Source organism: Leptosomus discolor, chromosome 7 (genome assembly GCF_034619465.1).
Source record: "Leptosomus discolor isolate bLepDis1 chromosome 7, bLepDis1.hap2, whole genome shotgun sequence".
NCBI lineage: Eukaryota > Metazoa > Chordata > Aves > Leptosomiformes > Leptosomidae > Leptosomus > Leptosomus discolor.
Window position 1 is genome coordinate 59,782,186 of NC_141397.1, and position 27,354 is coordinate 59,809,539.

The 27,354-nt window shown below is 41.6% G+C and overlaps 1 protein-coding gene across 1 annotated transcript in view; it reads left to right on the top strand.

Moving 5' to 3' along the window:
• SPATA16 (spermatogenesis associated 16) overlaps window positions 1–27,354 on the top strand; it is a 97,783-nt gene that overhangs the window by 52,212 nt on the left and 18,217 nt on the right. The window contains exons 5-8 of the mRNA XM_086468612.1: window positions 3,510–3,594; window positions 17,361–17,499; window positions 20,669–20,815; window positions 21,055–21,167. Of these exons, the coding sequence (XP_086324738.1) occupies window positions 3,510–3,594; window positions 17,361–17,499; window positions 20,669–20,815; window positions 21,055–21,167 (484 nt within the window). The remainder of the gene's footprint in view (window positions 1–3,509; window positions 3,595–17,360; window positions 17,500–20,668; window positions 20,816–21,054; window positions 21,168–27,354) is intronic.

Genomic DNA, 27,354 nt, shown 5'->3' on the forward strand with positions numbered 1-27,354 from the left:
TACCTGTAAGAGTGACTATTTCAGCTGAATTCTTTACTTGTTTGCCAGACAATTTCATCAGCCATAAGAAGGGAAGCTGCAGAGTCAGACAGTTTGAATTCCTTCCCTCATTTTTTTACATTTCCATCTCAGTTTAAGCAAAGCAAATTTCTCTCTTCTTCGTTAGGACACTGAAGGAAATTGAAGCATTGCATTGTACAGTGTAAAACATTATTGCAAATGAGTCTATTTTAAAATAAAGAAGGGCCCTTCAAATAAAGAAGAAAACCTCCAGGTAGCCATACCATTGAAGGAAGTTGGTCAGCTTTGTTGAAATGCTGTTAGACATGAAGCCATCAAAACAGAAATAAAAGCAAGTGTGGTGTCTTGAGATATGTGCATGAGGTAGGCTTCCACTCTGAGGAAGAAGGGAGAAAAAGATGTTAATTAGTTGCATCACTGGCTGAGGATCTTAAATAATAATTTCATAAATAGTATTTCCTTAAATAATATTTTACTTAAGTCTCATTTCAGAGTGTCTCACCGGCTCATCAGTCTCTTACTGAAACTCTTTGTTACCTGGATTTCTGTGGGCCACATGGACAGATGCTCCCTGGGAGTTAGGAACCCAGCTCAGTGCTTTATGCCTTCCTGTATTCCAATGGGAGCCAGGCTTTCAACCTGCCTAAATATCTCAGTCGGTCCTTTGGTTCCTGAGCATTTAGGCCCCAAAGTATTTTTCAGTGCCCAGCCCTGTAACCATATTCCGACAGCATAATTTCACCTGTGTCCCTGTGTCTGGAAATTCATAGTTCCCTGATGCATGTGTCACTTTAGATCTGTGAACTGAGCCTTGGAGGCCTTCAAAGAAAACTCTCTGACTTGGGCACATTGGATGTTGGACACAAGCCATATACATAGAGCCTCAATGCTTGTGTTTCCCTTGAAAGTAAAAATTTTAAGTCACTCGTAAGCCCCAAGGTCACAGTAGCAAGCGTCAGTTCTGACCTGTGTCTGCTGCCTGATGGCTGAGGAACTGAGAAGTAAAATTGGGATGGAGGCACTTGAAAGGCTCGGAGGGATTTTATGTGTGTGCCTCTCCATTCCTGATGTAATGCACAGCAGTATGGGAGAAATCTAGCAGGGATAAAAGCAGATGTTGAAAACTAAACACAAATACTGGAAATGTAATTGTGCTTCTGATTATTTAAATAAGGACAAATTAAGAAGGAAGAATAAAGAGGAAAGGTGTTTGTCTGGAGCGCAGCGATGCCTGGAGACCTCTGCCACGAGCAGAACGACATTGTGCTGAGCATTCTGCGAAGAATTAGCAAGATTGCACCAGGAGGACTGACACACCAAATAAGTAAATCAGTAAAATATGATCGTCCACATTTTACAGCTGATTCTGAGAAACAGAGAAAGATGAAGCGACTTGTCTGAGAATTGATTCCAGATTTGCCCAGGGCTCTGCGCACATTTCCACCTTGGAAAGCAGTGCCACGCTGGGAGAAGAAAGCATTGGCTACCACCGAGGAGTGGGAGGTCACAAATTGGATGCCGTGTTGTGCTGCTGGTGGGATGGATCCTCGCTTCACCAGTCCGTGGCCTGCAGTAGGGATGGCAAAACACCCTACGGCTGTCTCTGTATCGACCGAAGGCATTTGCCCCATGGCAGTGGTCCCGCAGCAGCAGGCAGCAACAGGGTGACACTCCGGGGTTAAGGATGTGACAGTTTTAGTCTTTGAAATGACAGCAGTTGTGGGACAATATATCTGTAGGATCACAAATTGTAAAAGACCGCTTGCAAATGTCCTTTGACTCCAAAAAGACAAGGTTTTGGTGCTTGAGAATTGCTCTAAATTTAGATTGAAAGTCCCTTCTTTCTGACAAGATGGCCGCAGGAGGCCACTACTACTCACGTACTCTGCTAGGGACTAGCTATTGCCATGGAAGCGGGAAGCTTTGTAGACTACCTCCAGTAGACCAAAGGTACAGAATAACATGACAGATTCATTCAAAGTCTTCCTTCAATTTTGTGCCGCATCATTATTTCCCTTTTGCACCTCAGGGCACAGTGAAGGTCTTTCCTCAAAACCATCACCAGGTCAAGCAGGCAAAGCTGGATGCTTTCCTCACCTTCTCTGCTTCATCCACAGGACCCATATGTCATTCCTGGGATTAAACCCTGGCACCGTTTGAAGTCAATGAGAGTTTTGCCAACGATTTTCAATGCAATGAGGATTTCATCCTTTGTTCATCCTGTGCCGGCTGGGCTAACGATGTTCAATTAGAAACTGCTCTTTGTTCTAGTGCAGTCAAGAGGATTTTTGCCAATGATTTGGATGAGCATTGGATAAAGCTTATGGCTAAATCCAGTCCTTACACAGAAATCCATGGATCCTGCTGAATTGTTTTTCTCCCAGTGAAATTAATGGGAGCTGTAAGAGAACATCTAACGGAAGATTTAGTTCCTGTTTGTAACAATATGTTACCCCCTGATACTGGGCCTGCTTTGAAATGTTTATTGTTAAATCCGTGTATTTTTGGTTATATCTCATTAAGAACATAATACAGCCTTGGAAAGTACATTCTGAAAGGGTATTACAACAGGATTGGGATTACTGTTTGTGAGGCACTTTTAACTAGGGGGAAATTTCAAATTCAATTTACAGTAATGTCAAAGCACAATTAATATATAGGCAATGATAAGGGGAACATGCAGAAGTACACATTGATAGCACTACATCAACAAATAAACTTTTGGTGCTAGTAATTAGGTACACAAGATTATTATATGTTTAATTGACTAAAGTGACAATTTGGAATTACATCTAGTCGCATTTAATTGGATTTGGAATCTCTAGAGGAAAGGAAATGGAGAGCAGCGTGGAGAGGCAGCCATAAAAGCAAACTGATTTTCTAAAGTCTGTTAAGACTCTGCATTAATATCCATTGCACAATAGTGTTTTAATATCCTCAGTCTAGAAAGAGTAATGTAATGATTGTCACAGACAGTGGGAGTACTAAAGCATACTCTATTAGGTAGCAAGATAGCTGATTACTTTTAGTTGGGTGGGGGGATTAAGATATAGTTTAATCACAGCTGAACTATGTCTGAGTTTGCCATAGATAAGTGATATTCTCAGACTACCAAGCTATGGGGTGTTATACATGTTGATGCTGTCCTAGAAGAAATACACTAACGTATATTTCACCCACAAATACTTCAAAGCAAAAAAAAAAAGAAAAACCAGACTAAAATATTGTATAGCAGTCATTAAATGTTTGCTCTGAGTGAAATATGGAAAAGCTATTAAAAGAAAATGTAGGGTAGTTCTCTCACAGTTAGTTTAGCCAGCTTAAAAATGTTTACTAATGCTTGTCTTAAAGTTGGACAAAGACTGAGAGTTTTGTGTAATCTTTTGATACAAACCTCAGGTTACCCTCTTTTAATATTACCTCATTTAAATATTGCTATATACTTCCTTCTCTCCCTGTACACTCATTTATTTTGCTTTTGTCATCAGGAGCGCCATGATTGCTGACTACATATACTGGCTGACAGGAGGCACTGATCGGCTTACAAGCAAGCTCATCAAACTGTATTGGCAGGTAAAAATTGATAGCCCAATGAGGAAGGAGGTGCCTATCTCACTATTAAGACAAAAATGAAGGATTACTGCTTAAAAGACTGCCGACAAAGGTAGCTCTTGGGCATATCAATCAACAGGACAATGTATAGAACTACTGTATTTATAATGAAGTAGATTTTCTTGGACTAATTTTAAGGGCAAAATTCAAGGTTGTTAACCCTTGGCTCATACGTCAATTTTATGGACTGCTATAAAATTTAATTCTGGATACTGTATAGTCCCCTAAGCTATTTTTTGTGAAGTCTTCCTACCTTAGTGACACTTTCTTTTTGCAATTTGCATGATACTAATCCTCTGACACCTTTCCAAACTCTTCAACCGGAAGGGGAGGAAAAAAATGACTGTAACAAATGGTCTCAGAGAAACTTAAAGTACTCTGTGAAGGATGGCTAGGTAAGACCCCAGTCCACAAGGATTACTTATGTGGGGAGTAGTCCATTGACTTCAGTGAGACTCATCTCTTGAGTGATACTTATTTGAGATGGCTGTTCAGCCACATCAGCACGAATTTAAGTTTAAGGGTACCTGCTTCTTCTTTGAGGAGAGCTCTTACACAAACTTGGAGGTGAATGGATGCTAGATCCCTTGCTGGGAGAGACTTATCCCTACCAGTGGTGTCTCAGCCTTCATCCGCTGCCCTGGTTTCAATGTGACCAAGGGGCAATTCAGAGGGAGTGCAGCGTTTGGGCCTCAGCAGTGGAAGACCCTTCTGCCTGCCAGATTAGACCTGGCCCTCGAGTCCTCCTTGTCCATACAAGGAATTTAACGATACTGGGACAATACCTGCCCCTTGTGATAAAATTCCAGAGTCTGATTCCGATCCTGTTTATTTTGGGTTTATTCTGTGAGAACATCTGTGACATCTGTACTGTATGTGTAGTGGTGTAACATGTGTCTGACATAAGCCAGAGTAATAAAGATCAGAATCTGGTCTTTTATCTTGACTTACACGGTAAATTCTTCCTTTTTAAAACTATTATTAGTTGCAATCTTATTGGTAAAATGGAATAAACCTCAGTCCTGGGAGCTACTGAATTTCAGTACTGCTGTGAGTGCAAAGTGCATCTCATTCAGTGAATTACCCACTGGGCTAGTGTTTGCAGTGCCTGTGAACTTTCTTACATGCTTTCCAGCAGAGAATTTCTTCTGTACAGAACAGTTTGATTTTTTTCCCCACTGGGTCAGACTCGTTTAAAATCTTGAGTTCACAAACAGGTTTTATGAAGGGGTCATTTCTTCGAATGGAATGTCTTTTTTTGTCTCTTAACACTGGTATCCATTGACTTCCCTTCTTGATGTCATGGATATGAAGCTTCAAAGAATAAACCTTTAAAGGAGGAGCTGTCATAGCTGTCCTCTCCCCCAGGGGTTCAGACTGTCCTGCTATGTAACAGGGCTGAAAAAGTGTCATGAAGGACAAGATTCATCATAGTGCCTTCTCGTAGAGTCTAAACCAGAAGCTGTGGTTGAGCTAAGGTGGGAATGAACCAGAACAGAAGTGGGGCTCATGAATCACTTCCAGCCATTAACATCATCTTCTAGAGCACAAGGGCTTTTTGGATTTTGGCAGTGGTAGGACTCTGGTTCACCTCTGCTTCACTCCAGAGCTCACAGCTCATTTCTCTTCCTGACAGTGAGTTCGTGCGTAGGCCTCCCTGCATCCCTGTAGTACCAAGAAGCATCACCATGCTGTTTGTGCCCCATTCCCTTTCCTTCTCTGCCTTTCTCCTGAACCTGAGTTGCTGTCATCTTTGCCTGCAGAAGCTTTGAAATGTCAGTAGAGATCTAACCATTTGTTTGATCCCCCCCTCCGCTTGATTCTCACTGGGAGACAGAGATTGCTCTGCAATTTTGTGCCTTTTGTGCGTATGCCGTGGCGTGGGCTAGGCTAAGGATTCAGCGGTATCTATACGCTGACACACACGCAGTAGAGGCAGCTGGGTGCCCAGTACTGCTCCCACTCAAGTTAATAGCTAGCACTTAAGAAACGCTGTTCATGAAGATATATCCCCAGCACCAGTAACAACCTTTTCCTTCCTGAGCTGATGAGCTCTGTGCACTCAGCATCAGGGGTGACTTCAATGTCATCAGAGCGCACAGCAACAATTACGCAGGGTGATGTGGCATGTGACACTGCACTGGGACTTTCCACCACAGAGAGACCAAGCAGAGGTAACATAATCTGTTTTATTAATATTCTCTCTATCTCATGGTGTAAAGCTGAAAATAACTTGTCACGACTATACATGCTCATGTGCCTTTGTAACCAAAGCAACAGCTATTGATGCACGCTTTTCTTGCTAACTACTCCTCTGCCCCAGAACTCGCTAGCGTTAGCTCACAACCATGAGCAAAATTTTCTGAGGAGGAAGAGAATAGATGGAGAACAGGATGGTTTGTTTTTTACTTCTGTGAAGAAAGATTTTTAGATTAGATATGTCACTCTGCTTTGATCAGTGGGTCATGTATATAATCTTCTGGTGTGTCATTGACTACTTTTGGGTTTTCTTTTCATTATTCTTTTAACTGCTGGAAAAGGCTTTTCCTCCTCACAGCCTGTCTTCTACTTCTTTCATGGCTTCAAAACATTGTACAGACCACTCGAATCCTTCAGCTGATGTCTTTGCTGCAAAAAAAAATGGCCCTTAATTCACATCTGCAAAGCTCTTTATTTATCCTACTTCTAAATCACTGGTTTTTCTTTCCTGATCTATTCCTCGTGCTCAGAGCAGTCTTCATCTTGTATCTGCTTTGGTTTTCTTCTCCTGATTTTGGTTTTATACTTTCCTTTGAACTTCTGTCCCTGACATCAACTGCCAGGAGTCCTCTTTCTTCAAAACTCTTCTTAAAACATCCTCAAATCGCTCCCCTCCACATTATTAATTTTCACATATTTCTTCTTCAGCAGTAATCTGTTCCGTGTGACTGTGTACCTCCTCTTAGGCACACTGCAAGGTTTATACTGTCAGATTTTTTAAGGCCAGATGGGCTCATATTGATGAATTATCTGACTTCCTGCATAAAAACACAGAATTGCACCCTTACCTTCCTGCATTGGTGCCAAAAGAGGAAAGCAGAGACTGGTTTTGAGAAAGTCACCTAATCCCCATTCGAACAGTTTAATAATAGAATATTTACCATAACCCATCTAACAGATGATTTGTTGCATGATCGTCCTGTTTCTCCCCCAATTTACGAACTGGGATCCTGTCCAGTCCAAACTTCCAGCAATTTATGTTATGCATTCATCTCTGAAAGCTTAAAGATCCTTTAGTACTTGCTATCTTCTCTCTGTATATGTACCTATGGATCATGATCAAGGCAACTTTAAATATTCTTTTTGATTAGCTTTTTGATTAGCTTTCTTTGATTATCCCCTTTAAAGTAAATCATCTATTTCTGGATCTTCTGTACAGTGATATGTAATATCTAATGCCCTGTGTTGGTTTTGAATATTAATACCTGCCTTCCATTCCACTCTGAGATAAAGGTATAATGCTGATGAGAGGTGAAAAAGTAATTTGCAATGGATAATACTATTCAGTGTGTTGGGCCTTTTTCTCTGTTCAAATATTTTATTCCATGGATTGAAAATATACATTCCAAGTTAACATATAATCAAATGGATGGGCTTTTTTTCGTAACCCACTACAGAATATGCACTGGATGATTTGTGTATCGGTTGTTAGATTAAAAATAGGTGAGTTAAATAGAGTTCTTCACAATAAATAATAATGTAAAAGTTATTAAATGTATTATGGTAGACATCTTCAGAGTCGTAGCAGCAAGACAAAGTTTAAACTTACTTATTATTATAGTCAGGTAAGCTTCCCAGCATTTATCGTCAGCAATGCGATTTCTCAGCTGAATAGCAAAATGAACAATAGACTTGAGATATTTCATCCCATAGACAGAGTCCCTTTCCAAAGTGTCCAGTTTTACTCACACCTGTGTAAACTATTTCCACTGGCTAAAAACTGTGCAATAGACGCTGGATATTTCATTCTATGAGTAAGAGTATATCACACCAATACAACAATGTCAAAACTGCCCAACATGGTTAAACAGGAACTTTGCAAGTATCTTGACAGTCACAGCCTGATTTCACCAATATCTGGCACAGACATTTAGTATAAAGTGTCTTTATTACCTAATTTATAAACATCTCAGGCTTAACTCATTAGCACACTACAAATTTAATTGCTTTTATTATTCCATTGTGAAAACCATGTGGCCTATTTCATACTAAAGGTTTGGCTCTAGCATCCGTTATGCACTTCTATCCAAAGTCAATCCCATCTAGGCAAAGTCTTACACTAAGTGCCATGGCACCATGTCTTGGTTTGAAAAAGACAGGTGTCTGTGGAGGAAGGCAGGAGCCTCCCTTGAAATGGAGAGTGCAACCCCCTTCCCTCCAAACTATTATAATTTTGAAATTAACGGGCCTTCAGGCAAAGATACGGGGAATAGGAATAACAGTTCTTTACTAATATATATATATATATAACACAAGGCAGGGAAAAAACAAACAACCCACTGGTTTACACTGACAGAGTCAGGAATACAACCTGACACCCTGTTAGGGTGGCAGTAGCAGTCCGATAAGATGCTGGCTGCAGTCCTCCTGAAGTAATGGGTGTAGTTCTGTGGAAGCAGCGATCAGGTAAAAGAGTCTGGTCTTCCTCCGAAGGTCCAGTGGTCGGCAGGTAGCTCTCGTCCTCTGGAACTCAGGTGGGGGGAAAAGCTCCTCTGGGAATCCAGTGGAAGAAAGGCTGCTAGGGTGTTCAAAATCTCCGTTTTTATTTGGCATGGACTGCTTGGCTCCTTCCCCCCCCCTCCCCGGGCGGAGCATCTCACAATGGGATGGGGAGTCGTGAGGCAGTTCCTTGATGGGCCATTAACAGGAGATAGCCCAGGAGCGAGTTACCGATGGGTCAGGCGATAAGGCATTGTTGTGCCCATGAACAGGAGATAGTCCAGAGGGGGGGGGGGGGGGGGGGGGGGGAGACAGGGAGCACCGCCCCACCTGGTCTCAACAGCTCCTGAAGATGGTAATAGAATATATTTTTTCTTTTGGCACATTTTACACTGTAACCCAGGACACACCAGCAACACATACGTTGCAGAAAATAACAGAACCCCGGGAAGGCATTTCAAAGCTCGTAGGTTCATATCTGTGTGCTTCCGTAACCATCTGTACTGAAAGCCTTAATTCCATAACATAGCCAATGTGTATCTGCTACAGCTCAAATGGGGACCTTCCATTTGCATTGGAGTAAACTGGGGTTTAACTTTAGTTCCAGTTCAACCCCAGCATTTTGGCCAAGATTGCAGCCATCACAGAGCCGCTCTTAGCACATTGAAAATATTGGCTCTGTGACTGCTGCACACGGAGCTCACGAACTTGTGTTTCTGAGAATATTTCTGTCAGTTAAACTCAACATCACAGAGAAAGCTTCCAGTAGCACATATATTGGCTGACACGGAAGTTTGGGTATTCAGACATTTGTTTTTCTCTCTTGTTGCTGTTGTGAGCATCAGGTGCTTCCACTTCAAAAATCTGGGCCGTTGCAAGCACAGAGCAATACACTCATCACACAATAAAGCGAACGATAACCCAGCCCTGCAAGGTGGCTGAACACCCACAGCGCAGCAGTGAACACTGTCAGTTCCTTTAGAGCTCAGCTTTATCTCACACCTTGTGGGGTGACAATCCAAGAAAGTTAGAAGGAAAAAGCTCTTGGTAGCCAAAACCTCCTCCCCAGCCTCAGCCGGTGCCGAGGCCCGTCAGCAGTCCTGCGTGCTCACGCTTGACCTGTGCCCTGCTGTGGAGCGGGAGGTCTCCAAGCTGGCAACGGCAGGGATGTTTTGTAATCCTCCTAATGGAATGACTGATAGGAGCTGACAGGCAGCCTCTCTGGGCAGCCTGGCCATCATATCACTGAAAAAATGTATTTCTCATTAATCCTTGAGGCTATTTTAGCAGATCATGCTGTGCCGCACTTCACTGCAGAAAAGTCCCTTCTTTAATCAAATCTGGGGGAAAATCCCATCGAGGTCGATGACTTGTGTGTACAGGCAGAAGTGTCTAATATGTGTAAGCCTACATTGTCTCAGAGGTCTGTGGAGCTTGTTGCTCCACAGAATTTTCTCATGTCAGAAAAGAGAAAACATTTCTCTTATCCCTCTTCATCAAAAACCAATAGGTAATCCTCCCTCCTCTGTAGCTATGGCCATTTTGAAGGACAATATTTCCCTTGAAGCACTGAGCTTTTAATTTTCTGATGGAAAGTTGGAATGTAATGATTTTCCTCATCCCGCACATTAGAAGAACAAAAAGATTTTGGCCCATAAGCAGGAAGATCAGTTCATTCTTGGAACACTGCACTGGTGTCCAGCTGATCTCAGTGCATCTTCTGACCAGTTCTCATTGCATCATGGCTGAAGCAACTTGATAAAATTAAAATTATTCACATTTGTTCCAGGCAGAATGGGCCTCTTCCTAGGTATGTCATTTCAGGGATTCAGACCAGCCTGGCTTTGGAATACACTCAGTTGTAAGACATAACACTCAGCTGCAAAAAATCTGCTTCGTTCTGCTCTCAGGTACAATAGTAAAAATACGGAGTAATTGAAAACTGGATTGAGAAGGCAAATAAAATAACATAACAGAGAGTTTCCATCATGTTGATACTGATTTGGGAGCTTTTTATTGCTGCTGTTACTGCTGATATTTCCATTCCAGAAACAATTCTACATGTACAAAACCAAGAAATTTAACATTTTTCTTCTATTCTTTCTTCTTTAATAATATCTACCTCCACATATTTTCTACCTACTTCTATTTTTCTGGTACCAGATCATTCATGGCAGAATAACTGTTGCTTGAATCATACTTTTATTTACATGCTAAGAGAAGTTATTTGTTTAAATGTCACAATTATTAAAACAGATGGATTAATTGTCTCTAATTTCAGGAAAGACGGATTTCTTTAATACCAGCTGAATGTAATAGGCAACACACACCTTGCTGTAGCTGGTAGCTGTTGAAATCCCAATATGAAGGAAAATACCAACCCAATTAGTGTTTTAACTGTTAACAGAGGCCCATAAATCATGTCTCAAAGATGTTCAACAGGAACACCCTGGCCAGCAAAGCTCCAAACCATTTAAAAAACCCTACAGGGCAGCTCAAAAGTAGTGTGCATATTACACAAGCAGAATTTTCAATTCATTCTTGCTTTTACTGGGTCTCAAAGCAGAGCTTTAATATTTGCAAAAGAAACCTGAGAAATCAGCATAGAAAAAACAGCCATTTTGTGCCGTGCTAAGGCCCTTATTGTTCCTTTGAGTTGCAGAGGTCCTTAAGAAGTTAGACATTCGTTATCATCTTCCCTTTCTTTGTATACCATCTCCTTTCTTTGGGGAGATGAAGCTACAGGCAGGAGTCTGTGCTGTTCCCAGGATCATTACTGGTTATGTGGCTTTCCATCTGCACATCTGTTCTTGCAGGACTACAGAGGACATCACACAGAAAAAGATGAAGTCAGTTTTCAAAAACATCTCTGTATACAGTCAACTTGACTTCTGCTAAATTAGCAGCCATTCAGCCGCATACAGTCGTTTACTATTGCAATGACTCAGGCACGATTTTTCGCTGCCCCTTTGAACCGTGCTGTCCATTTTATGGGCTAACCACATCAGTCACCATCTCTGGCTGTCTGATCCAGCTCTTCACATATAAGTCAAGTTCCCAAAAGGTCTTGAGCTCAGTGCTAGGAAGGACTGACATCTCCTTCAGTTTCTGAGGTTTAGTTTCTTTCTCTTTTTTTTTTTTTTTTTTTTTTTTTTTACTTTTTTTCTGTTTTTAGGTTAAAAGTCCTGAAAACCCCCTACAGCAAGTATCCCACCTTTCTCCCAGGAGTATTTCCTTGCCAGGGTCTCTCCCTGTCTTTCAAGCACTGGCCTGAATAACCAGATGGATGCAGCATCCAAGTGTTGGCCAGTGGGTTCTGACTACGTTCACGTAAAGCACTCAGCAATGCTCAACCTTTAGCTCTGACTGAGTTAAGATGTCTCTCTGAGCCCAGGCTACCAAAGCTGTTCAGCTGAGCACAGTTTATAATCTCCTTTCACAAAAAAAACCCTGCCGTTTAAACTGTGACTCATTCCTGACAGAGCGGGAGCCCTGTGGAGCTGACCCAACACTTGCTGAGGACTTGTGGTGGCAAAAGGCTTCTCCCAGCACTGGAAGAGCAGTCACAGTGAATTGCTGTATTGGAATTAGGGTATTTCTCATCGTGAAAACTTACTTATCTTTAAGAAAGCGGCAATATTAACAGAACTGGTTAAAAGCTGTGGTTTTGGCCAGTAGTCTCATGTAGAGGATAACTGGCCCGTTCGTGGGGATGGTTCTTTGATGTTCGCATCCACTACCCCACGGCAGATTTACGCCTGCCTCTGTCACCACGCCGAGGAAGCGCGTCTGCCCCGCAGCCAGCTGGGTGGCCGAGCGCCCGCCAGCCCAGCGCGTCACTCGCTGACCATCTGAGGGAGCCGGGCTCGCTCCGCTGACCGGCGCTGCTCACGTCACAGCGACTCGGGGAGTCACAAGGCCCCAGCTGGGACAGGGGTAGGTGGCCCAGGCCAGGAGCCACCGCTGCAGGGGTGCTCGGAGCTGGAGCTCCCGCCTGGAACGGATACACACGGTAACAACCAACGGCTACAAACCGTAATCGGAGCAGTAACGGGCTCACTTTGTGAGCGATCTGGATCAGCCTTGCAGGGCAGATAGAGCCTCTCTTTCCTCGGCCTCAGCGTCGCTCCACCATAGCAAAGAAACACTGAAATCCTTCGCATTTACCCCTGGGCTGAGATGAAAGGGCAAGATCCTCAGGTGGCAGTAAATGACACAGGAGCTGAGGGCTCCTGCGGCACCCTCCATGCGCGTGAGTGTGTGAGAACAGGGGACAGGCTTGTGGGCAGAGAGTTTCCCAGAACTAGAATTGCGTTTCCATATTTGTGCTCAGTCCCTGCTTTCCCACCTGCTGGCATCATGGACAATGAGTTTCAAGAGCAGCCTCCAGCCTTTTCCATACTCTATGTATTCCAGGGTTTTTCTTTAATGAATAGTGATCACTTTGGAAGGATGTAAGCATGGATTTCTTTTCTCCCAAAACATAAAGAGATACTTATTAGAGTATCAAGCAGATCTTGAAGCCTAAGGTAACTCAGCTGCAATACCTCTGTCCTTCAGAAGTCAGCAGAATACACGGATCTGTCGTTGTGGCACTCTGCAAATCCTCTTTCAAAATATACTGCATACGAAATAACTCGCAGAGACTTAAATACGTTAATAACTTAAGAACCTAAATAAGCTGATATCTTGTGTGACCTACATTAATGGGGAGGCATTATATGGCAGATAAACAGAAAGTTCTCATCTATTGTACAAAATATGATTTATTCATACCATAAACATATTGAGAAAAGGATATGCTCTTGCATTCTGTCTACTTATTTTTCCCACAGAAAAAAAATAAAAATTATGTAAGAAGATCATGCTGGTGAGAAGATATTCATATCACAACAGCAACAGACTTAGACTGCCAGATACTTCTTTATGGTTGGAAAGATACAGAGAAAAGCGCATAGGTTGCACCACAGTGCACCCATAATTCTAACTACCAGCCTAAGAGTGGAGGCAGTTCATAGAAGAGGCTAACGACTTTACCCTGACTGATATCATTGCATTAATAAAAATCATCAATAAAAGCATCAATTCCAGCTGTACTGTAAATGAGACAGTGGCTGAGCATGCACTGCAGCTGCAAGATAAGGCACTAGAAAGATATCTAAATTTTTGGCTAATTCTAGATGTCAAGATAATTGGATTTTCCAAATTAAACCTTTCTGTAGTTAAAGAGGATTAAGGTTAGGGACTGTAGCAGGGAAAGCTACTGTCACTGTTATAAAGAATTTTTGCTACAGTGCCATTTTTCTTCTTCTATGTCTGCTCTAAGCAGGCAAAATGGCAAGAGCTTCATAAAAATATCAAAGTAGTTGTATCATTTGCCATCAAAAGTTGGCATGGGAAAGCTTTGTTTCTTGTGCAACTACCAATGTATTTTATGAGCTCTTAACAGAATTTTAGTAGATGTTGAAGGGACAATAGAAGATTGTTTAAGTTTTAATAAAAAGTCTGGGAAATGTAGCATTACTGGATGTGGTAAAATGTAAGGATATTGCAGAGGTGCTCAGAGAAGAGAAGTATGTGGTGTTGGGTCTAATATATGACTAAACTCCTGATCAAAACAAACTTTCTTGTTTAGGAATGTCTTTTGACTTTTTAATTGTCGTGATAGCAATGTACATCCCTCAAACCTTGTGAACACTTGTGTTTCATGAAGGAGTTAATTGGTATTTTAGTAGAAGTGTCGATAGTATAAATACACCTTGAGACACTTTGTCTCCAGATGGTTTCTCTGCAGACTTTCTCTGATTCCCCACACTTCCAAAACAGGGATATAAACCTCCTGACATAGCAGAGCATGAGTCAGTCCCGTAACTACAAAAAGAAATCTTCCCTATCATCAGGTTACTCTGCAGCCTCTTCTCAAGTGAGTTCTTGCATCTTTGCTCAAGCAATAGATTTTGGCTGCTGCTGAGGTAAACCACCAAATTCAGTAGATTCACGTCAGTCATAGTTCTTACATTATTGTGCATTGCTAGGGGAGCTCTTTCTTACAGTTTAAGGTCGTCTGAAGGACTTCACTGTTTCTAACTCTGCTGGAATTGAAGGCTGGAGTGTAGCACCATGTGATGAGATATCACTGCAGAGCTCATTTGCAAGATATGCAAAAGAAAACTCATCTTTATCATCTTTATTAGTTTAGCAGCTACCCCCATACCCATGAAAGAGCCTGACACTTCTTCCACTCCAAGGCCAGAACAGCAACGTCCTCCCTGATGTCTCTGAGAAAACATTGCAGAAAGGACCCTTCAGATGCAAAGACATCAAAACCCATGCAAACGGGAGAAAACAGTTGTTATGTCCTCTCTGCAAGGACTGTCTTGAAAGTCCATTGGAGCCCTTGAAATCCTCTCCACAGTGTGACTATATCTTGAGTAGCTGCATGGTGTACAGCACAACAGATGATGTTCTGTAGACATCCCTGTTTCCTGGACACATTGCCAGATACTCATCCACAGATACGGACTTCAGTGCATCAAGGCTTAAGCAGAAAAATCCTTAGGGATTCCACCATATAAAGTTTTCTCCTCCAAAGTTTTTATGAGCTGAAGTTTTATATCCTTAAAGACTTTACCCCATAAAAATCCAAGAGGATAATAAAACAAATAGCATCTATGTCCAGGGTCAGGAGCTTAGGGGAAAAAAATGCTCTTGGGTAATAATAATACCTTCAGTAGCAGTATTGACCAGAAACTACGGATCTATTATTTTCCCCGTTGGCTGACATTTTGCCGTTATTGCCCTCTGAGCTAGTCACTATTTGCATGCTGTGCAGAGTAGCCATGGGTACATAGCAATGCAGAGATATTACAGGTGTGACTTTGAACTGTTCTTGAGGATGATAAAGACAAAAGTGAACTTTGCAGAATACAGAGCTTGCCTGGTCCAGCCACTCAACATTTTCATCTCGCTGCCTCACTGCATGTATTTTAAATCTGAAGTGTGTGGATACACCCAAAACCATATTCACATGCTCATATTAATCCAGATTAGGAAAAGGCTGCCAAGCTATAGAAAATAAAGAGAACATCTCGCACAAAATAGGGCTGACCTAATTCTGTGCTTATATTTACACATGAAATTCAGTAAAACTTGAACAAGTAGGCCTCTGCTTTTTTTAAAAATGTACCTTGGGAAGCTAGATTGGTACCATTGTTTTGCTACTGATCCTCTAAGGGCCCTGAGCATCAAGATAATTAAAGTCCACAGAAATATGGAATCCTAAAATCACTTTCCTATAAATCAGTGCGGACTGGTAAGTATTCCCGCAGGGAGGAACGGGTGCAGATCCATTCATGGGCCCCCAAGCTCTTGGCAGGAGGACGCACTTGCTGTTTTCTGGTCTGATACCTCCAGATCTGTGGCATTACCTATGGATAACACGGCTGTGCCTACGGAAAGCTGGAACTCCTTCTCACCAGGGAGGGAATGTTATTACTGCCCTGAGTGGTCATGATACTATTACACACATTTGAAGCTTGTTAATTTTCCAGGGCTAAATACCAGCCACTCCAGACTGCTTCCATTCCTGTAAATGCAGGATAATGGGCTGACTAAATATAGTAATCTAAAATATAAACAAATCCCCAGTGATACCCTCGACATCCAGGCAGAGTATTCAGTGTAAGAGCACTCAGGGTACGTGTATGGCAGCCTATCTCAATATCTGCACAAAACAATTATAGCATTTCTATGGTATTTCTGCATGCCCCATACCAATAAACAGGACGGAAATAAACTGGAGTAAGACCTTATCAGAGGACCTGTTGCCTAAAGCTGTTAAAGAGAAGGACATAGATACTTAACTAATTGGCACTCTCAGCCTTCCATCCTGGCTTGGTGGGAGCAGCCATCAGCTAAACAAACGACTCACCAAGGCACACTATGTCTTGGATAGTTTTACATAGGTGAAGGATAGACTAGAGAACAAAAGTGAGGACTTGTCAATAAAACACCAAGCTAGTCCCACAGTGATACCTTCTGTGAATCACTTCAGTGTATAAGGTGATCTGGGAGATTCATACACCCTATTAAAAATATATATATCTTTTCCTCTCATGTCTTTCTGACCATCTCTATTAACTTTGTGTTAGTATTGTCGCTATGTTTATGCTTTTGCCAAGATACATTAATGAAGCCTTGTGGTGCCCCCAGTTTCCAGAAAGGACTGCCATGTCAAGAAGACAAAAACTTTGTTAGCAACAGATGGAGCCAAAGCAGTGCTGAATGTGGTCTTACCCAAACCCTCGACCCAGGAGGAGCTGCAGCTCAACCGCCCTTGCGCTGATCGAAACGAGTACCGAGCAAGGCTGTTTCCAGGCTGGCAGCTCCTCCTGGCAGTTCCAGCACCAGTTCATTGGGGTCCACTGAGTGTGAAATCCACCTCTTTGCACAAGACCGGCACAATGCATCACTTGAGTCATTTTTAAGGGATGACAAGGTTCATAAGCTTCTTGTTGCCATCTGCACAAGAGTGAATTCTACTCTTAATGCAAACGGTGTTTAAATGCAATATTTTAAGACTAATATTGCATATAGGTACGGTGTCTGATTCATGCCAACCCAAGGGGTAATATGAATGCTTAGTATTGTTTAACCAGCTCCCAAGGACCGAATAAAACCCTCAGATGAAAGATGTGACCTTCATAGAGCATGGAATTTTTTCTTTTCATCTAAAAGATAATTTACCTAATACTTTTCTCCTCATTGAAGACATAGGCTCGCTGCACTGAAAACTGTTTACAAATGTTCTTTCTCCATTAAATTGATTTTCTGAGTATAGATAGGCAGTGTTTTCTGGAACTAATTTAAATTCCCCTCTAATTAATATTCAAGACCAAAATATGTTATCTTTGCATGACTGTGCAATTATTAAGGGAAAGTATCATCTGTAAAAGTAATTATTTTTCTTTTTTCTTTTTTAACTCGCCATTAACCAACATGAAATGTATCTTTTCTTTTGCCTTTTTTAGGCTATGATTGAAGAAGCCATCACTAGACACGTATCTTTTTCAGTTATGTACACACCACTTGTGACAGAAGACAAGGCTGAGACACTAAATAACGTGTTTGCTAAAAAGCACCCTGATTATGTGGAGCACATATATACAGGTAACAGCAGATTTCACATGCTCTTAAGCACTGTATACTGTTCCAGTGTGCGTGGCTGACTTTAAAAGAGTTTGAGAGAGTCTGGAATTTGAGCTCCAGACATTTCTACACTTTGGGGGGGGGGGGGACGGACACTAAATTCAGAGATTTGCTGTGTGATTGTACATGATTTAGGTAATCAAGCACTTGGGCGAAGTACAGACTTTACACCGCAAGTCCCCGTAAAGATGACTTTTATCCACGAAGCCCCATGTTTCCATTGTTGAATTTCATTATTGCAACTGATCTTCTGTTCAAAGGTAGATTTGCAATGTGTTGTGGTGACAGCAAGACCCAAGTTCATACCCATCTCCATGGATTTCCATCAGATACCGATGGTCACCCCTGCAGTAGAGCCTTCACTTTCCAAAAATACCCTCCCTTCTGGGAGCACTAATGGACTGACCACCACCTTTGAGCCAGCTGCTGGCACAGCCAGGTTTCCTTTAGCCTGTTGAAGACAAATAGGATCCAGAGTGAACAAGGGTTTTGCAGAGCCAATTATCATCTCATGGCAAAGTGAACTCAAATAGCAGCTCCTGGAGTAAACAGATGCTTAACTTCTGGTGACCACAGCCTTATTTCAAGAGGAATGGGCGTGACATTTTGGCAAAAAAGAGGCAGGGGGATAAAAGGCATTTCTTACTATCATTAACCTGCTGACTTGGAACATAGTTGACCCTGATAACACTTGGCTTTGAGTTGGTGATTGAGAAACACAAAGGAAAAAATACATTTCTCAAGTCAATATCTGCAAAGCCTCTATCTTCGTCGCACAAACTAGATGTGTAGCTCACCCCTCACTGCCACTTTCAGCAGGGTGATCCAAAAGGCTGAGGTGCTGCCATCTCCCCTCCCTGTAAGAGTTACACCCAGGTCAGAGACGATGGCTTAGTCCTCACACCACCACTGAGCTCTAGTACTCTGCAGATAAATAAGGCTTCCAAAAGGATACACATTGCATTTTGGGGGAGGAAAAGAAAATCTATTTGAAAAACACAAATAGGAAACAGGGAACCAAGTGTTCACCAGAAAACTGTGCAAATATTTAACACAAGTAAACTTCTTTTGTTCATTTTTTAATTTGCTCTAGGAAACCAGTATAAAATTAGATCATGTTTTGCAAGTTTCAGACCACCCATGTATTGCATTTCTGGCAGTAGCTTTGAGGTTGTTCAAAGATGGAAAACCAGGACTGATCTATCACAGAGGTTGTAAAATCCCTCTCTACAGTTTACTTGCCGATGTGACTTTGTGGAGAATTTCCTGGGACAAAAGTATTGGCATTAAAAGGAGCATAAAAATAAAACTCCCTGAATCTGATTTTAAAAAAGATAAATTCATATTTCACATAACCCCCTCAATTTACAGCAAGGGTGAGACTTTCAGGAGCACATAAGCAGCAAAAGTGTGCAAATTTTGCACAGAAACTCAGTTTGTGTTCATAAATCACTGAATGACTCTGAAAGTGTCACCAGTCATTTTCTTACTCCTCCCAACAAGGAAAAGGAAGAAGGAAAAAAAAAGGAGGGATAAAAGATCCCAGTCCTATAGTATTTTAGTCAATTATAAAACAGATTGAATAGAGCCAGTTCTACCTTCAGATATGTTTGTTTACAAATATCTAACAGTTAAAAGAATTGCTTCGATCTTACACAAGTTCCTCTGAGTGCAGGTTCTGGGATCACTGAAGTTTTTAGGAATTAAATGGGACAAACAGCCAAGAAAAAACAATATGGGTATCAGAGTTTTGAGAGTGCAGTAGCATGAGAGGTCTCACACAGGCGGGACCTCTCCCGATCACCCTCCTTTCTGTCCTGGAAACCCTCTCAGACAGAGCGGACGCAGCACCTTTTTCTACACTCGATGCTGAGATAACTCACAACAGTGTTAGATGAAGTCAACCGAAGCAGTAGGGGTTTCTCAACTCATTTCTTCAGATTTGACCTAAAATCACACTGCCCACCAGTAAAAACGTCACAAGCAACAAGTTTAGCTCATTGTCAGTGTGGTACCACTGAGCGTTCAACCTGCAGATCTGTGTCTCACATAGGTGAAATTAAAAATATCAGCTAAGCCCCATTTTAACAGCAGGTGTGAAATACCAGACGTCTCACGAACATGTTATTTTAAATAACCTTCCTATTCAGTAACAATCATTCATCCATCCAATTTTAGTCAAAGTTCTGCTAGAGTGTAAGGACTGAACTGATTTCAGAGTTTTCCTTCCTGCTAAGGAAAAAGGGCAAATACACATTTAAATCCAAGAGTACAATGCAGTTTGTTGCAAAATTGAGAATCAATCAGAAGCAGAATATGCTGCAAGGGAAATATCAGGTCCACTCGCTTTGATTTATATAGGGGTAGGTCCAGAGAGCTCTGAGTTGGGTTCTCCATTTGTCACTGTGATCGCACAGCCTGGCATCTTAAAAGCAGAGCCTACCGAAAACAGAGCACTCCTTTGTGAAAAGTGACACTGACACTCAATCTAGGCTTATTTTTTTTTGCAGGGGAAGGGGAGGGAGGAAAGGACTGGTCTGATTCCCTGAGCAAAGGTGGTTTATACGATTGCTCCGAGCATCTGTCCTCCACCGAGGTCAGGGCAGACCACCTCAGCTGATACACGAGTTTTTTGGCAGCAACAGTCACAAACTCTGGACAAGCCACAGCACAGGCTGTCACGTGCCAGCTGGGTGGATCAGAAAGGACATGCAAGAAGCCTGAGGTTATGGTGGTGGTGATGGCAAAAGCACAAATCTGTAGGAAATCAAACCTCACGAATTCAGGGAACAACAAAACAGCTTCTTTTGCAGTTAAAAGATCAGGATGTTATGCTGCTGAAGCATTGAGTTGTTAATGCTTTGGAGGATCAGCATTGAAAAGTGCATAAATGGAAAGAACATGTTTTATCTTATGCATCAGCAAAATTAAAGCTGTTGATGCAAAAGGTTGAAAAGTCTGGAATTTCAAAACCCAGTTACAGCTGGATGGGTTGGTTTGGTCACCTTTGTTTCGGCAAGCTTTCTGGATTACTTTTCACTCCTTAGGCTATTTTCCTTCAAGAAAGTAACTTATTTTACAACTGAAAAGAATTGTCACAGTGGAAATTATTTTCATTTTCCCACTCCAGAACCTCATGGACGTCACATCTTGCCACAGACGTCTGACTGGCCATCTCAGCCTCCTCAGCAGTACTCACTGACTCTGGGTTTCAGAAGCAAACATGTTGGAAAAATCTTGGAAAGGTGGTCAAGGAGAAAACTGCCAATCTTCTCAGGTACACCAACTTACTTAATAGCTGGGGTAGCTCAGGGGTGACATCCATGATCCTTGCTAAATGAGGGGGGTCGGGTGGGTTCTCAGGACCCCTTTCTCTGTGCCAGCAGCCCTGGCTGTCCAGACAGCTCTCCCCCTCCGCCTCTCTCCTCCTGCACTTTACCCATCTTCTATCTAGACCCTCTATGGAAAATGTATATGAATAAATAGAGTATATGGTTTTATGATTTCATTTCCTAGAGCGGAGATCACCATACACTTCTTTGACAAAGGAAGAAGCAGAAAGATCCTGGAATATCACTGGGAAAAGGATCGTGCCAATAATGGATTTTATAAGAAGCACCAAATTAACTGTGAGTACAAAATTCACTTTCTGCTGTGCAGTGTGTATGGCAGCAGAAGCCTGTGCATGTGTGAATGACGTGTGCTTTTTGGTGGGTAATTCACTCTGCACATGCTCCTCCTGTGTCCAGAAATGCTCAGTGAATTGCATCAGGAACACAGTTCAAATGGGGTTTAGATACTTTTTTAAAGTATCCCTAATTATTTAACAGTGTATTCAGTTTATTTAAAATCACTCTGCATGCAATTTTCTCAAAACGTTATGGCCTATTATACTATATCTGTCCTTCACATAACCACCAAAACTATTTGCTATATTTAATACCCATAGTATATTGCACATATCACCAGGATCTCCATCAAGAGTTAATAATTGCTGCTTGAAGCATTTCTAGTAATCCCTGTGTAGTGAAGTATGTGAAATAACCTTCAAATCTGTTACAACCATATTGGAGGTATATTAGTTAATTCTACTCCATACTTTCTGCAATAATGTACACAGCTTTTTAGCACCGTGGCTTTTGATTAGCACAAAAGGTCAAAAATCAAATTTGCATGTAGACTAGACTCTTTTAATGCAATTCTTAAATTATTCTCCTGAAAATAAGTGGAAGAAGCCTTTCCTCCCCAGATTGTAAATGCTAATGCTAACGCTTTTTCCCTAGCAATAACAGTTTTTTAGTTTTCTGTGTGTTGAAGGAATCAGAGCCATTTCCTCGTCAGGGGTGTCTTAGCAAATCACAGGATTTATATTCTTAGGTTTTGATACTAGATAGGAGGTTGACAAAAACTGCTACTTAGCAACCCCTAGCAAGGCAGAAACATTAGCTAGATATTTGGGGAAGCTATATCTCCTTTACTTTCTGAGAGCAGCTGCTGAAACAACAGTAAGTGCTTGAACTCACATGCTTAGTGGGAGGTAAAGGTGCTTAGTGCTTTGCCAAAATGGGTGCTCATAAAGCATCTGCACCGGTGTGAGGCAGGTGGAGCAGGCTGAGAGCAGACATCCCCAAGGAAACACACAGCTGCTTCTTTCCAAGTCTTTCCCGAAGCCATGTGCTATTGGCTTTGGATGACGGAAAGCCCAAGTTACTGATGTGCAGGCTAATAGAAGTGGCATCTTTGGGAAAGTGAAATATCTGTTATTGCTGTGTGCATTGCACTTCGGCATTTGAGAAGCTAGAAGTAGAAACAGACAGTGGGTTGGATACTGGATACAAAATAAAACCCTGGTCTTTCTGAAAGCCCCAGTAAAACTCCAAGTTTTAAAATTTTAGTTTGACCCCACAGTTCTCTCTTTGGGTATAACACAGAGCTTTTAGAGGTGAGACTCCTCTGTTGCAGTTACCCAGTCTTTAAAGAGTGTCAGGAAAAGAAAACACTTTGAAATCAGGTATCTTTTGGATTCCCCATAACTACTCTATTCCATAAGTTAATTTGGAGGAACGGGACAATATGGTTCAAGCAGAGATACGTGGTATCTGGTATCCATGGTACAGGGGAAAAAAAACCCAAACTCATCATGTAGGAGATGAGAGCAGAGTGGTGTGTTAGGGTTGTTCAAGCCAGTCCCCACTAGCTGTATGAATTTATGCTGCTCCTACACAGCAATATTTTCTACCAGCTCTAGACCTCACCTCATACATTTAAATATTCTTGCTGAAACAGGAGGGCTCCCAAAAATACAGAGTGAAATCCCAGCACTGCTGAAGTCAGCAGCAAACTTGCCTTTTTTTCCAAGGAGGTCGGCATAGCATCCCTGCGGTTCAGGCAGGGTGTACCCCAGTGCCACCTTTAGCAGCAGCAAGAGTGGGATAACAGGTCTGAAACATGGCCCTACAGATTTATAACCAGCCACCACGGGGTCAGTATGGGAGCTTTAATGGAGAGGAGGAAAGCCCCAAGATAGAGGAAATTATCACCGAGTTAGAACAAACAGCTGCCAATTCCACATCCATTGTTGGTGGAAATATATTCACTTTCTCTTCAGTTTTCATAGCGTTGAATGACCCAGGCAAGACAGAACCTCTGACCCAACGAGCAAATGACAAAGCCAATTATACCTGATAATACAGATAGGCACAGAGCCAGGACTGCTCTGCTACTGGTGATTAAAATCTCTTTATGGGCCAGGCAGAGATTTGGCCACTTTTGCTTCCTTGAAAGTATTCCAAAATTTTCTTCAAGCTAGAAATATGATTCCATCATATTTCCATCACACACAAACTAAATTAAAAACTTCTGTAAGACAAACTTCAGATACAGACCCTAGCTTTACAACTTACTTTAAGATAAAAGAATATATTTGTGTTTTAATAGAACAAAGATTCCTTTCTGCCTTTTCCTTGATTTGCAGATGCAAATGTAAAATCCAAAATGCTAGTCCTAATCAGATTTTTTTTGACAAAAACATCTCAGTACTAAAGCAGGTCTTATTAAGCTATGGCAACACTTAATATAAGTCAATTCTGCCACCTCAGTTTTGCAGCTACACAACCTAGAGTTAATAATATGATTTATACACACACCACGGTTGGTAAGATGTGAAGTTAAAGGTTAAAAAAAGAGTACTTTCTATAGTCCCCTCCTTTCTTCATAAAGAGCAGCCAGTCTCACTTAAATCAAGGGGACATTTGTGTGTTTTAAAGCAAGAAGCATTTGAGAAAAAAATGTCACAGTCATCATCATCATCAGCTGCTAGTGGGGAAATGCCATAAACCTCATCTACCCAGAAATACATACCACGACACAAAGGTTATTCTATTTGTCTTAAAAAAAGAGATATCAGTCAGACCTTCTGCCACTCATATTCCAGTTAAGATTACCAGCACTGACAAGTGGTTATTCTATCAAGCAATTTCACTGGGGTAATTTCTGCTGCTTTGTACACACCAAGTTTGCCTTTCTCCTGTTATAGTCCCGTGTCGACGGCACATGATGCTACTTAACAGGAGAAGCAGTGGCCAGAGGGGCTTGTTAGACTGCTCATATTATAAAGGTGAACAAAACCTGCCATATGATTCACAGCACGGTGCGTACATTTACAGATCTCACTGGTTTGTTGTCTATTTTTTAAGTAGAGGTGAAGTGTCTACTCCATAAGAGATTTCAGCATACACATTTTCTGGAGGATACCGAGGGCATTAAGGAAACATTATGATGGACTTTTTCCACTTGTTATTGCAATACACTACAGAGCTGCTTGCAAGGTGTAACTTCATTCAGATTTTGAGCTGAAAAATAGTGGTAGAGACTCCACAAGAGAAAAGAAGAACTACTGGGGGGGCATTCCAGACATTTGCAAAGTGGTGCTCTTAAAGCTAATAGTTAAACACGCCACACGTATTAGGTATGACAGATCCTGCTTTAAATCCAGGCTGACCAGCCACCTCACTTTCTTTTTAATTTAGCACTCGGCAATTAAACTTTACTTATAAATAGAAGTGACATAAGGGATGACTCCTTTCTTGAGTATAGCGAAACCCAAAAAGTGGGGGTATCATCCCAAAACTCTCAGTATATGAAAGGACATATGATTCATTCCTCTCACATGCTCTCCAGCTCCTTTTTGCAATGAAAGCCTGTCCTATCTTGGCTCTCATTTTTAGTGCTGGGTATTTAGCAATAGCAGGTAAGCTCCATCCAGACCAGGCTGATCTGCTTTTTGTAGGTACTTTTTCATCCCAAGGTCAGAGGAATGAGGATGTCACAGGGCCGATCCTTGGGCATCAGGACCTTATTTCTGTCCTAGAAGGAAGGTCTTCAAAGACCTTTCTGGGGAAGGCTCTCTCTTGGGAGGACCCACGCCTGAGGCAAAACTTCCCATATGAATAAAGTCCACAAGAGAAAGTCCCTCAATTGCTCATTTTTATTTTTTTCTTTAAATTCTCCTTGGAATACCAGACAATAGGGGTCTGAGTCCTCAAATTTATACTTCTTTTCTTTGTTAAAGGAGCCAACTCTTTTCCACTGAAGTCTCCATTTAAGTTTGCTCTTTACTTAACCTTCACTGTCCCTACCTGATCTGGTTTCATCTTCATCTGATTGCTTGGCCACATTATTATGTTTTTTTACTGCAGCTTAGTAGCCCCTTGAATCCTGCTATAGTTCATGTAATTCTCATCATGTGGTTCAGCTCCCCATGGAATTTTTTCTCCTGCCAGCAGCAGTTATTTACCTTCTCTTTCTGCATTTTTCATTGTCACTGAAATGCCACCTCTGACAACGTTCAACCTCCTCTAATCCCTTCAAAAAAAAAAAACCTAAACCTGCTGTCAGTTATTTATTTATTTACTTCCAACCTACAATAAACTTCAATAGCATTGCTATGTCCACAGAGTGCATGTTGGCACACATACCCAATTTGTTTCCCATGGCTACGTAGCACGCTTTCCTATTTTTCTGCAAAGTCAAGCAGAGAAAAAAATGTTCTTTTTTGCCTTTACTTTCTTAATCATTGGAGAAGCTCCCAACAGACACAGCATGACGAGAGAGGATTTTTACCTGCTTTCTTAGCTGATGACTCAATATACTTATTTCTTAGTGCTTACACAAAAGATTTTGGGCGGATTTCAAGAAAAAAAGCCCCACATACTGCATCTGAAATGTTGTGAGACTATTTCATGTTGATAAGAGCTCTCTTTCTCTCTCATTAACTGATTGCTTCTCCTTAGTTTAATGCACACAGCTCCACCTGGGGACACAGCTTCCTGGCTTTCAAACACTGATGATCAGGTGGAGTTGGGGCACCATTTTGTTCCTTGCTTCAGTGCCGTGCTAACTGGACTGTCAGACTTACAATTTCACACATGAGAGATCACAGAGATCTTTTTTCTTGCTGATGTCCTACTAATAATACTAGGTCAGGTCCTCAGAAAAGGACTCTTCAAGTGATAGAAATAGTTTGTAAGAAGGTTGTCCTCGTACCCCTTCCTAGAGGTGGGTCAACAGAAGTTCATGAGAAGGTAGGCCTGGAAGGGCTCTCCTGGCTCCTCAAGTCCCATCACCTGCTATTACACAACGTTGTGTCACCTAGTATGCTATTCATAAATTGAGTAAAATCCATCTTAGAACTGGTTAGGTTTTCTGCCTTTTCTACTGTTGGTGAAACGCTCTGCAGACCTTCAACCTGAAATATAAGAAGCTTAATTGCCACCCCAGTCTTATTTGTACCTATTTATACACAATGGTCCTTCTGTTATCATTGTCTTTTATCTCTCCTTCCCTTTTCAGTTGTTGGCACTCTTTGGAATTTAGCCCTGCATTATGTTTATTGAGAAGAATAATAAGCTCTTGGCATTTTTATTAATAGACTAATCAAACCACACTTCTCTCGAAAGAGGTATCTCCTACCATGCTGGCTTCCCTGCTCCATGATGCTTGGGTTTAAATTAACCTCTCCAAACACAGCTGACTGGAGCTATCTGCAACACTCCAGAGAACTGCTGACCAGAGCTCCTTTTCCCTGTGCGCTGCCCGATCCTCTCCTTCAGCTAATGGAAGCACCAGTTCATTGGCTCGGCTCTTTCTTTTTCAGCTGCTTTCATATCTGGAGGTCCCAGATAATGACTGCATTCCTGCCACTGGTCTCCAGTGCATGGTCTTTTATTTCACACTATTTTACAATTATATTAGGTATTACACTAAAAGGGGTAAAATTAACTATACCAAGATTATTTCTATCTTTCTAGAGTTAAAAGAAAACTAAGCTTTTTACTACTATTGTTCTTGTAATATGTTTAGAAAGTGAGGGTGGTGAGACACTGGAACAGGTTGCCTAAGGAAGCTGTGGATGCTCCATCCCTGGCAGTGTTCAAGACCAGGTTGGATGGAGTCTTGAGCAACCTGGTCTAGTGGGAGGTGTCACTGCCATGGCAGGGGGGTTGGAACTAGACGATCTTTGAGGTCCCTTCCAACCTTAACCATTCTATGATTCTGTGATATGATACGTTATTAAATTCCTAGACTTGATACAAGAACTATGTTGGTAGTCACTTTGATAACACTTGATGCTTGCCTAGTGAAAATTCCTGCAAAACCACAATCGAGATGAAACCAAATTATCAAGATTCTTTGACAAGAGAAGTTCATTTTAAAAATGGGACACCATTTATTGAAAAATAAATGTCATTCAAAACTGTCTTTTCACCTCGTTCAATATATGATTGAGCCTAGAATCACCTACCTGGAAGTGTACGT